General features: G+C 41.1%; 2 protein-coding genes across 5 annotated transcripts in view; both read left to right on the plus strand.

Annotated features, from left to right (window-relative positions):
* Positions 1-2,324, plus strand: part of LOC117582010 (CUGBP Elav-like family member 1-A) — a 57,473-nt gene extending 55,149 nt beyond the window's left edge. For all 4 annotated transcript variants that reach the window (XM_034269522.1, XM_034269523.1, XM_034269526.1 and 1 more), the window contains 2 exons: positions 1,365-1,517; positions 1,582-2,324. In XM_034269522.1, coding sequence (XP_034125413.1) covers positions 1,365-1,517; positions 1,582-1,853 — 425 coding nt within the window. In that variant the 3' untranslated portion in view covers positions 1,854-2,324. The remainder of the gene's footprint in view (positions 1-1,364; positions 1,518-1,581) is intronic.
* Positions 2,325-4,957: 2,633 nt separating this feature from the next.
* LOC117582009 lies at positions 4,958-8,877 on the plus strand. The gene is made up of 8 exons (XM_034269521.1): positions 4,958-5,880; positions 6,191-7,319; positions 7,378-7,609; positions 7,672-7,899; positions 8,058-8,300; positions 8,357-8,571; positions 8,631-8,684; positions 8,742-8,877. The coding sequence occupies exons 1-8, from the start codon at positions 5,088-5,090 to the stop codon at positions 8,866-8,868; spliced, it is 3,021 nt and encodes a 1,006-aa protein (XP_034125412.1). The 5' UTR covers positions 4,958-5,087; the 3' UTR covers positions 8,869-8,877.
* The last annotated feature ends 4,243 nt before the right edge of the window (positions 8,878-13,120 follow it).

The following is a 13,120-nucleotide window of genomic DNA, read 5'->3' on the forward strand; positions in this document are numbered from 1 at the left end:
ACCGGAGACAAAATTGTACATCGATGCCATAACAATGTAAAAAAAACCAAACCCAAACACGAAAAATAATTCAAATCAATGTGCTGAAAAAAAAAGAATAAAAGATGGAATGCCATCGTTGATTGCATTTGTAAAAAGACAAAATAAGAAAATGATCAATATGAAAGAGACATGTCGCAGAGTCAGGCAGATATTCTATGGACAACAGTTTTAAATTTGCAGAAAAAATCATTTTTCTAAATATTAAAATTGCGAAAAAGTGAGAGTAGAAAATCACACATAAACATATTAAAGTCAAGGCTTAAAGGAAAGGAAGAAATATAACTTAACTTAAACCAATTCATTCAAGGGATCTGGAAATCATTTTGTCAGCTTAACAACAACTCAATAAATAAATATTATTTAAAACTCTAAATGAAGAGCCTAGAAACATATTCGTGCTATCGGATATTCGCTTCATAAAAGGGATCCACGCCCTCCAAAATAATTCCTTTGAACGCAAAAAAAACTTTTGGAACAAACGATAATTGCCCACATGAAACCAAATCAAATACCAAAAGTTTGCCAATAAATTTTAGTCGATTTTTTTGACTCCAACCTCTCCGATTACAGTTAATTTTTATGAAGGATTCTGATTATGAAGGATTTTTTGCAGGATTCTGCAAACAAGAAAATTTATTTTTATCTAAATTGGGCCCACCCCAGCCCAAAATGTTTCCCATGAAAAATGCACTCCAGTTATTTGCAAGAATATAAAAACCATACCCATGAAATTAAATAAAACATTATGAAAAAACTAAAGAAAGTAATACAATTTTTAGTAGAAAGCAGAAAAATAAAAAAAAAACAAAAAGGAGAATGGGCAGATTATTGCACAAAGCAATCATCAGAGGTGTTTTGTGGCAGGGGCACGGCAGGCTCGATTAAACGGGGCGCCATGCTGGGAGACCAAACAGCAAAGGCAAACAAATTTTTCATGATATGTACACAAAAGCGACATAAAAGAAAAAATATCAAATTTAATAATGGTAAAAGATGGAAGGAAACAAAAAAAAACAGCAAAGTGGGAAATGGGAAAAGGAAAGTCAAAAAGTAATAATAAATAGTAAGGGAAACGGGAAAATCTCATATGCGTTAACTCAACTCGGGTCACGTTTATTGTATATATACATGTGTGTATTTTTCTCTATGTGTGTGTGTGTGTGTTCCTGTTTCCATTTGCGCACGAGTGTTCTTCCTGTGCGAGTGCTCTGTTGCAAGTACATATAGAATTTTTTTTTCTAGGAAATCAACATCGAAAAATTAAAAATTTTGCTAAAAATATCGAAATTATTTGACCATATATATTTACAAATATTTTGCAGGGACCACAAGTGCCTCCGATCCCTACTCACCCGCCCTGAGTGGGCTGACAAATGGATCTGTGCCGGGTGCTGCCTATGGCGTTTCGCCACAGTCCCTGAATGCCAGTGCCCTACAAGCAGCCGCCGCAGGTGTGGCTGGCAAACAGATCGAGGGTGAGTGCAAGCACGGAAATCTTACCAGAATGTTACCAAATTAATAAAATATTTTCCCACTTAGGTCCCGATGGCAGCAATCTGTTCATTTATCATCTACCTCAGGAGTTCATTGATACGGATCTCGCTTCGACATTTTTGCCTTTTGGCAATGTGCTGTCGGCCAAGGTGTTCATCGATAAGCAAACGAATCTATCCAAGTGCTTTGGCTTCGTTTCGTATGATAATCCACATTCGGCCAATGCGGCCATACAGGCGATGCATGGTTTCCAGATAGGGACCAAGCGTTTGAAGGTCCAACTGAAACGTTCCAAGGATGCGGCCAAGCCGTACTAGACACACACACACACACCCCAAACCCCCTTGCAGACAGAGGATGGATGGAAACTATATAGCTTAAACAATTGTGCCTTTTAAGCAAAGTTCTGAAACCAAAGGACCAATTACAAAAATGTATCTGATAAGTGAACACACACAAACACACACACACACACAGCTAAAGCTAAAGATAAATAGAAAGATAAAATAGAGTGCACAAATAAAAAAAGATGAATGGGACGGAATGGAATGGCAAACCAGAAATCCAACCAAAGAAGTAGCCCAAAAGTTGCATTCTTGTTGTAATCACATTTGCTGAAAAAAACCTCTCAAGCATCGTCATACACTACCAAACCAAAACTATTCAATGTGGTTGGCAAACAAATCAAAAAAATACGAGTAAAAAAATAAGCAAATCCCCCCTCAGAAATTGTATGAAGCTCCGTTGTGTGGCGCCAAAGTATTTTTCAAAGCCAAATAGTTAAGCAATAAGAGAACATCTAAAAGGAATATCATATTTTCGCACCAATCAAGAGAAACAACTTAGCAAATTAAACTTAAATTACCTAAGTAATAAGAAAGAAACAAAATAAATAAATAAATATAAATGTAAATTGTAGTCGGGCACAAACAAAAACCCACAAAACATTCGAAATTCCGTTCGTTGGAAGCAACTTTTACATGAATGAAAGTCTTAATAACACAAAAAAACGCTAAAATAACTGGTAGAAAATTCTGTGAAAAAAAATGAAATCATCAATTAACTAATAGCTGTAACTAAAGTCACATTTAGTTGATATCCTAAAAAATCGTCACAAAAGATAGATCCAAATCGGGGGATTGCTTATAAGTATTTCATCCTTACTTCAGACATCATTTTATAGTCATTAATAGTTTTAAACTATATTCTATTTTAATTAATCTCGCATCAATTGATTTCAAATACAAAACACACACAATTTGTTGTTCAATTTGTACTTAAATTTGCATAGAGGGTTGAAGAGCAACATTTTATTTTAATTTAAATATATATATAAACATAATACAAATTATACATATAGATATGTATGAGGATTCAAACATTTTCAAGATTATCGAGAGGTCAAACAAAATGGAAAAAACAGACCAAATCTAGAGGTTTTAAAGATTTACAAATAAATAATAAAATATTAAAAGACAATTTTTTGGGAATTGTTTTTCTATGTATGTATATACATGACTTTCAGATGCAATTCAAGGAATTTTAAGATGAATAAAATAAAATTAAAGCTTAGTGAAATGCCGCTTGAAATATCCAGGCTTGGAGCCGCTGGAATAGTTTATGGCGAGAGGTGTTATTACACATGAATTCGGAAAAAATTAACAAATGAAATAAAGTAGATAATATGTATTTATGTGTGTATAAAGATATTCTTGTGCTATTGGGGAAATTTTTCCTTTCTATTGTGTACCAAAGGTATAGCTTATGATGTATACCCCCATTTAGTTGAAATTTGATAGATTTAGAGCACTGTGAAAATACATCATGAGAAAAATGGGAATAATAATGTGCAACTTCTAAGGATATATTAAATTATAATTAAATAATTCCATTTGCGCTCAAATGACCAAGACATTTTGTATGTATGTATATAATGTTATATGCAGACTAAAGTTTAGACACAATTCAATTTGGCTTTTCTTGCCTTCTGGGCAGCCGCATTGTGCCGCTTTCCGGTCTCTATATTTTTTCTTTTTAAACTCTTTAAATTTCGTGCACTTCCGCCGAAAACTTTCCCTGCTTGCCGCCAGGCACCCCTCGCCGTCCTAAAGACAACCTTGCACTCGCTCTCACTGTATGAGAGCACTCACTTATCGGCGAGCTAGCCGTTTATTATTTTATTTATTTTTCAATTATTTAGGACATTAAACTGTTTTTACATTTCACTCAAGTTAACACTTCCGCACTTCTGCAGTAACCGCCTGGCATCCCTTGAAATCATAATGACCATCCTCACTTTCACTTAACACTGAGTGATACTATTATTTTTTCACACATTCTGAAATATCCTCCGCCTTTTTACAACTTTCTGCACTTATCACACGAGTGTTAAAATACATTTTTGAGCATTTTCCACAATTTTTCTGGCCTTTTTCTTCGACGACACGAACTAACGTGCATCTGCGCAGGGAGCTTACTTTTATTTTAATTCTTTTACTTCGTTCCAACTAAAGCCATTTAAGGGTCAACGAAGTCTAGTCGGTGAGAAGATACATACATATGAAAGCGGCTCTGCCTCTGCAATGTCTGTGTGGGTGTGTGTGAGTGCTTTTGGCTATGCTCTATAAGGGATCAGGTAGAAGCGAGGTGCGTGGACGAGATCATTAGCAAGCAAACGAGAATTCATTTGAAGAGTTTTGGCTTTTTTCTGCAATGAAAAAAAGTTCAGTGCAACGACCTGCAGCTGGGTCGAAATGTTATGAGCGCATCGCTTGAAGAGCATCTAAGAGCGGATTGGCACCTCTTACGTCTTGCGTTCTAGCACGCACTCTGTCTCTGCGGCTGCGCCAATAGCTAAAAGTTTACTTGGCACTCTCTCCCCCGGCTGCAGTCATTCCAAACACAGTAAACTGTGAGATTCTCTGAGAGGTTTTGCCTCTGCATTGGGGGTGTAATTGAGTAATTGCTTTGGCTAATGTGCTAAAAGGACAGAGGGAGATGCGCAGTGCGAAATGGAGATCCCCTCTTGCTACCTGCGGCTATGCACTTAAGCGTGGACGAAAAGTTAAGAGCGCACCATTGCTGAGAGGATTTAAGAGCGTCTTTAGCTTTTTCAATGGGACTTTCTAGTTCATGTTTTGGACGCTTGATTTCTGCTGACATCTCAACTGGCGCACAGGTGGGAAAAGGAGATCAACAGTGGGGGGACCATAAATCAAGAGCAGCCTGTGATGGCTTCTTCTTTTCATTCACATCGTGTTCCCCCCGTCACACTGTTCGTGTTGCAAATCAAATGCTGGCGTTAACGCATGAAATATGCATATGAATGGAGTTTGCTATGTGCAGCAGCAGCAGCAGCTGTCTGGGCACCACCTTGGATTCTGTATCTCGTTTTGTGGCATGTGCCAGGTCAGAGTAGGCATTATTTAAGCTTCAAGATTCATGACTGTCATTGGGGTCTTTGCCAAGTCTCAGTTTTCAGTGCTCAGCCATCTTGAAGGCACAAATTCTACAGCAAAACAAAAAAGTTATAAGAAACGTTTTCATTCAAAATGGATAAAGAGGGTCAGAAACAAGGAGGATCCCAGGGTCAGCGGCCAAGCCCACCGCCAAGACCTCCCCGTGGCAACCCATCGCCGACTCAACCTCATGGCAGTCCCCGTGGCGACCCACAGACGGCTCAACCCCGTACCAGTAGCAGTCCGCCGCTGACTCAGCCCCATGGCAGTGGCAGTCCACCGCCGACTCACCCTCGTGGCATCTCGCAAGTGACACAGCTACGTGGCAGCCCACCGCCGAGCCAACCACGTGGCAGTCAACCACCGACTCAGCCTCGTGGCAATCCACCACTGTCTGCGCCACGTGGCATATCGCCAGTGGCTCAGCTACGTGGCATGCCAGCACTGTCTCGAACACGTGGTATCCCGCCGCCGACTATGCCGCGTTCCCCAAGAAGCTACATGGCCGGCGAGGGAGCAGCCACCAGGCGGGAACAGGCTCCGTCTCGTGCTGAGTTGGCCAAACGTGTGCCCGTTGCAGAGCCAGTTCAAGCAACGCCGCTACCTCGAACCTCATTGCAGGCAGACCGCCTGGAGCCGTCGCCCCGCATAGCGGCCACCCAGGAAAAACCGACAGTAGAAAAACGTGTGATATTCGGACGCAAGAAAGATTCGACCCCAGAAAAGCCACCAACACCGAGGGGCACCACCGGCAGACGCAAGTTCCACCAAACCGAGACCACGAGGGTGAAGCAGTCGCGAATTTACTATTCCAGCGATGAGGAGGTGCGCGATGCACTCATGGAGTTTGCAGTGTTTCTTATTTTTCTAGTGCTAACATCAATTGGTGAGTGGGGAAGAGGCGAAGCTGTTGACGCGGGGTGGGGAATTGCTTAATCTAGCTGGAGAGCCGTGTGGAATCTACACTGTGGATCGAGAGAGCAAGCGCGTGCTGTCAGACAGCGCTTACAGTGAGCTGGCAGAGAGCGCTCACAGTTAGCTGTAATAGCGACCGGCCACAGGGTGTCAAGCAGTAACAGCCAGTTAACGGGACCTCATTAGTAGTTTTTTATGATTACCAGTGTTAGCAGTCCCCTACCTCAAGGACATAGAGGTAATCCTAACACTTAATTTTTCCCTTTCATTTCTCCTTCCAGTGGCTCTATCGGTGCGTCAACCGTACATGTACTACCTGAACACCACAATAAAGCAACTTTTTAGCGTACGCGAAATGGTTGTGGAGCCCACGGTTACCATTTCCTTTGAGAAAATACTCACAGTCTCGGATTGGTGGGACTATTTGGAGTTTAACTTTTTGGTTACCCTGCATGGAGGCACGACAATATATCTGGGTGATGGTACGGGGGCAAAGCCCAACACAACAATTGATTACGATGGTGAAGAAGATACAAACACAACTGCGGAAGCCGATGAGAGCCCGCCGGCGGACGAGGACGAGGAACCGCAGAGATTTCGCGTGGCAGAAGACCGTGTGTACTTGGAGGAAGTTGGTTATGAGGAGAACGACGAAGAGGAGGGGCAGGAGGCATGGGGAGGTCGTAGGATTCGAAGAATTGATGATGGCCAAAACGATGAGTACCGACCCAAGGAACTTCGACTCATCGAAGATAGTTTATACATGGAGGATGATGGTTATGTGGAGAATGATGATGAAGAGGATGATGATCAGGAGACAGGTGGCAGAAGTGCTCGAGCAATCGCTGGCGAACCCAGCGATGGGGAATCCGATCAGGATAATTCCGATGCAGAAGTGGACACAAAGAAAGGTGGCGGTGGCGGTGGCGGTGGAGGCGGTGGTACCGGCGGTGCTGCTGGCAGTTTCGATGCTATGGGCCTCGGCAATGACACCTCCAAGTGGGTGACCCATCTCAAGGGTCGCGTCTTCCTGCACGAGAATCTCATGCTCGGTCCACCACGCATCCGTCAGATACGCGTACGCCGCGGTAGCTGCTACGTGAATGACGCCTTTATACGCTACTTCAACACGTGTTATGCACCGTACTCCAAGTCCACGGAGGAGACGGGCGGCACACACAAGAGCACCGCCTACATGACAATGAGCCAATTGGATGCCACACCCATTTGGACGCTGCTCAATTTGTACCGCTCTGGTGGCTACACCGCGGAATTGACCTACGAAAAGGAAGCGAATATGAAGAAGATCAAGGATCTAAAGAACCTCAATTGGGTGGATCGCGGTGCGCGGCTGTGTGTGATCGAGTTTAATATGTATAATGAGAATACGGATATATTTCAGAGTGCCAAGTGCGTAGAGCCTACAAGCCAAAGTTTAGCTGCTTTGAGGATCCGCTTTCTCCCTTAGATTTATCGCTGAAATACCCCCAACGGGCTGTATTATACCTCAAACCCATCTGTGCACTGTTCGTGAGTATTCCTTCTTCACGGAGCAAAGTCTCTTCAAAATGGTTTGCTCTATCTTCTGGTATGTAATGGTCGTCTACTACACCATCTTTGAGACGAAGGAATTGCGCAAAACGGGCTTCAAAATCTACTACAGATCATTGCTGAACGTACTCGATGGCATTGTCTTGTTGGTACTTATTTTTACAGAATTTCCATCTATATTTGAATGATCTATCCGTTCCTTTGCTGACAGTTTTGCTATCTAGCCTTTGGCTACAACATTTGGCACACATTTCATGTGCAAGCTTTGACCGCCGGTAATCGCATAAATGAGGGTTTTCTCAGCATTGACATCCTTTGCTTTTGGAACAACATTTATGTGGACATGATGGCCTTGTTGGCCTTTCTGGTGTGGATCAAGATCTTCAAGTTTATTAGCTTTAACAAGACTCTCGTGCAGTTTACAACAACGCTGAGAAGGGTATTTATTGCTGCATTTATTTTCCAATTATTTTGCCTTTATTTTCCAATTATTTTACATTTGTTTTGCATTTATTTAACATTTATTTACCATTTACATAGCTTACATATATTTATTTCATTTCTCATTCATTCATCGATTCCTTTCCCCTTTTTTAGTGCTACAAAGACCTGGCAGGCTTTAGTCTCATGTTTGGTATTGTTTTTCTGGCCTATGCGCAGTTGGGTCTCCTTCTTTTTGGCACTAAACATCCCGATTTTGATACCTTTACCACCTCCATTTTGACCATGGTGCGCATGATCCTCGGTGACTTTCAGTACAAGCTCATTGAGCAGGCAAATCGTGTGCTGGGACCCATCTACTTTCTCACATACATTCTGTTGATGTTCTTCATTTTGTTGGTGAGATTTTGGCACAGCATTTGAAGACTCTTCCGTTCATGTTTATCTACCCTTAGAACATGTTTCTGGCCATCATAATGGAGACCTACAACTCGGTAAAAGGTGAAATTACCACGGGTCGCAGTCATTTGGGTTCGTATGTTTATAGGAAATTGAGTTTGGCCTTTAACTGGATCTTCTACTGTTGTCTGAGGCGTCGTGCCCAGCGTCGCGAAATTGAGGCTGCCTTGGCCGCAGAAGAGGAGGATCAAAAGCGACCGCCGACCCATGGGTAAATTTAATTAATTTATATTAATTTAATAGTAATAAGTAACCTCTTTCTTCTGCTAGTTCAAAACACTTTGAAGATGCTCAACCAGACATAGAAGAAAAGGAGCTATTTCGGTGTGTAATCGGAGATTCTGGTTGGGCTTAAGCTAATCCTTTTCTCATCCTTTTCAGGCTAAAAAATCGTGTAGTGCGGTTGGAGGATATTCTTGAGCAGCTCGTCAATCACTTGGATATTGTTAAAAAACACGTAGATAAGGGACACTTTAAAAAGAAGAAGAAGGCAACGCATACAAATTAAATATTAGCCAACAAAAATATGTGAATATAAACATAGAAAAATATAAAAGCTACAGCAACTAAAGTTGGCATCGAGATTGCTGTGATATCCGTCCTGCCTCCTTCGGTCCCCACTAAAGGACGAAAATATAGCAATATTTACGATTCACAAGAAAGATGGAAAAAACCCCAGTTCATTTTGTGAAAATATTCAGACCATAAACAGAACCATAACTAGAACACGAACCCAAAAAGAACCCAAACTTAATTAACTTCTGCGCTGTGTTCCAGACTCGAAAACAAACTGACAAAACCGCACAAAAACCCCAGCGCTAATCTCTGCTCTCGACGCTGCTTCAAATCCGTGCAGAGGGGCACCAACGACTTCCCTTATCCTTTTGGCAACAAAGTCGTAACGGAATTAAAAACATGAACATGAGCAGAATCAGAAGCAACAGCCGTGAACAAAGCGTCGAGCCACGAATTAAACTATGTATTTAGTTATAGCTGCAAATGGAGGGGGGGTACACCTTGCCACTGGACATGTGGCATCATTAGGGGCAGCTTCTGCGGACTACAACACGTTCCCGTTTCCACCTTATCGCCTCGTCAGGGCTGGGTCTGCGGTTGCGGCCAGGGAAACCTCGCCGAGGCAACGAACCAGAACCAGAGCCCAGAACCAGAGCAAGAACCAAAAGGAGCTCAAAGTCGTGGGCACCGTCCAGGGTTGCCAGGGTAAATTAGGTTAGTTTTGCTTGAAATTTGTGATGCGTAGCTGTTGCTGAGCAAATCGCATCAGGCCGGGTTGTACTCTGTCAAAACCAGCCACAGCTTTGTGAGTACAAAGAGTTTCTCAAGATTAATGCGGGAAAAGAGCCCAGAAACCAGGAATTATTTAGGGAAAAGATAGTGCTGACATAGTTAGAAGCAGTTCCTAACGGGGAAAGAGACACTTTAGATGCCACATGTTAGTGTGTGGCAACGGGATTACAAAGAGCTCGTTTCTCAAGAGATTCCACTACTCAACGTCTGGAAAATATTAAGCTTTCAAATTCCAAATTGATCATTTTTTTTAGGTACTTCTATCAAAAATTCTACTTTAAAAACATAGGAAAAGTCGAAAAAAAATAGTTCTTGTGTCTTTATATTTTATGTACAACATAACACCCATATGTACATGTGTAGGTGTTTTGTATTTTCATTAAAATTGATAATGATCCATCTATCTCGCCGTTACTAGTCTCTCGCTCTGTTATTTGTTTCGTTATTTATTTTTATTATCTGTTAAGTCTGCAGAATCTGTTGCTCACTATGGCTTACCAGCAAATCTTACATATGGTACTATTAAGGACTATTGCACACCACTGAAACAACTGCAGCTACCGTTGCCTTTAGGGCTTCACTCATTCATTCATTCAATAATTCATTCATCTGATAACCATGCCATAAATCAACATATATTTACCATGTATTTGTACTCCGTATAAATAATTGAAAGTGCACTAAAGTTTGACCAAGCATCGGCTTAAGTGGTTTGAACAAAAAAAACCCCTGAATACAGTCTGTCTGAGGATGCGATTGCATTTTATGTGCAGCTCTCAAATTTGTTAACCGAACGAATGAAGATAGACATGCGGGCAACGGGTACAAGGATATATCTACATTTGTATGTACATACTATATATCAGTGACTGGCATTGTGTTTCGCTTTTGTAAATTCAAATTGTAAAGTTGGCAATCCCTTGCCAGCTCCAAAAGCAAATACAACGAGAAGGGACGTGTGAGACGCTTTTTACGCGTCACAACTTTTATACCCGGCACTCAGTACTACATCTGCACCTTAGCGGTGTTTTGTCAAATTTTAAATTTTTTCTCCATCTGTCATCTACATCTACAACACTTCTCACACCAACACGCTCCGTTAGCTCGCCGCCCTTCCCTAGACCCACACAGCAGACTCGAGGCAGAGGCAGAGGCACCGTCCGCACAAAAAAAAAAACAAATAAAAGCTGCGGGACGGGGTGGTTTAAAAGTAGGAAGAGGAATCGGCAGGGGGAGGGCAGAGGCAGGGGCCGAGTGAAGCAGAAGCAGAGTGTGAATGAGAGAATGTAAAAAGAACAACAAAAGCTGCGGGACAGGATGGGTTTAGCCACTGGAAATTTATTTCCCCATTGTGGCTATAATAATGATCCAATCGGATCCCAATTTGGTGATCTGATAGATATGGCCATTTCCTACGGAATGGCGTTTTTAGTTTTCTTTTATCTTCAAAATTGTAGATTTAGGAGGTTTTCGCCCTTTTGCGGGGGCGGAAAGGGACGTGGCTCATTTTTTAAATACACTGGTTTCAGTGTGAGCATATAGCAGCCTGGATGCAAAATTTAGTGGCTCTAGCTCTTATAGTCTCTGAGAACTAGCCGACAAACAAGACGGACAGACGGACAGACAGACATGGCTCTGTCGACTCGGCTATTGATACTGATCAAGAATATATATACTTTATGGGGTCGGAAACGATTCCTTCTGTGCGTTACATACAACCGTTATTTCCCACAAATACAATATACCCTATTTACTCTTCGAATACCGGGTATAAAAAAAAAGGCTGCCCGGAAATAAACCGATGAGCAGAGACACAGGTGGGAGTGGAGGAGCCAAAAACAAGAGGAATGACGCACAGCACCACGGTAGCCATAATTACTGTTATGCTTTATACACACACACACACCGCAGCAGCAGCAGAGTCAACACCCCCAACCCGGCAATGATGGTGGCTTGTTGATGGTGGCAACTATGGTTGTAATGCACAAATATGTCGGCCACTTGTGCATTCAACGGGCTTTCAATGCACAAACAACAAACACATATGTATGAGAGAGTGTCTGCAGAGCGGGAGAGAGAAAGAGAGCGGGGCAGAGAGCTAATTCGTATCGGCGGACTGCGAAAAAAAATTAAATTGAAGCGTAAATATTCCCACACAATGTCCAAGTAAATGCCTTTAAATTGCGTATTATAATACAGTGGATATTCGCTTAAAGTGGACTACAAAGTGAAAGCTTAATGATCGATACTGGAGCTGTGAGAGGATCTGATTCAAAACTGAAGCAAAATTAGTCGTGGACTAATGGAGAGACTCTTCCTTGGCTCTTCCTGTAGTGGCTCTAAGAACTCAATGCTCTAAAAGCATCGCTAGATAAAACCACTACTGATATCTGTGCCAAGTCGCTTATTTTAGAATCAATTGAAATCAAGAATAATTTAGAATAAAGCAATACATTTATTTTAAATTTCTTATTTCTAGAAAACCTCTTTGACAGCTAAGCTTTTTGTTAATATCAGAGGCATAAATATGCCTTTATTTTGTGTAAATAATAATACAAATAATAATAAATCCCAACCAAATTTGCCTCGGAATTTGTAAAAGCAAATTTAATGAATTTCTATCTTAGAGCACTTTTGCTGTACTTTAACAAATAGAAAATAAACGCTGCAACGGCCCATGTTAAAAACATATTTTCCAATTGTTGCTTTAGACAATTCTTACATTTAAAAACATTTAATATCTTATTCATAGACAATGGATATTGCAATGCATTTTGGTAAAAAAAAGTTTGTAATGGCAATCAAAAATTATTTTGACCAGTTAATATGGACAAGGCAGCAAAAAAGGTTAGTGTCGTCGACATGTGTCGATAATGGAGTAAACAATTGACGACAAATCGATGCAAATATATCTCTAAAAGGTTTTTCTCAGGCAGTCAGAGAAGCTCCTGTAAAGACATTTTGGGCAATTAGTATTTAAGGAAGTTCTTAGGAAATCTCTTTGAAATTCAACCTTCAATTCGCCATTAAATCAACTGGCAAATTCATCCACAATAATTCTTCAATTAATAGCGTACGCTACCATGGCAAATGGATTATTTGACAAAAGGCATAACAGAGAATTAACTTCACCATAAGTTGACCACAATTAATTACCCCACTGTGCCGTAAAAAGAAATAATTAACTAGGCTTGCTTCTTTTTTTTTTGGTTTTTTAATAGCGTATGCAGCAAGGCAACTAATGAGGCAAATAATGCAGTATCAGCGTTTCAATTACATATTCAGTTAAAATCCATTCAATTATGGCAACATATCAGGTTCCACGTTTGGGTGTTTAAAATTTAAAGTTTAAGTAAAAACTAAAATGGGCCACGATGCTGAAAGTGTAGTATATTTTATATCTGTGGTTCCGATTTCTGAAAGATTCTAGATGAAGCGGAATGATGTAGGGA

Source organism: Drosophila guanche, unplaced genomic scaffold (genome assembly GCF_900245975.1).
Source record: "Drosophila guanche unplaced genomic scaffold, DGUA_6, whole genome shotgun sequence".
Lineage (NCBI taxonomy): Eukaryota > Metazoa > Arthropoda > Insecta > Diptera > Drosophilidae > Drosophila > Drosophila guanche.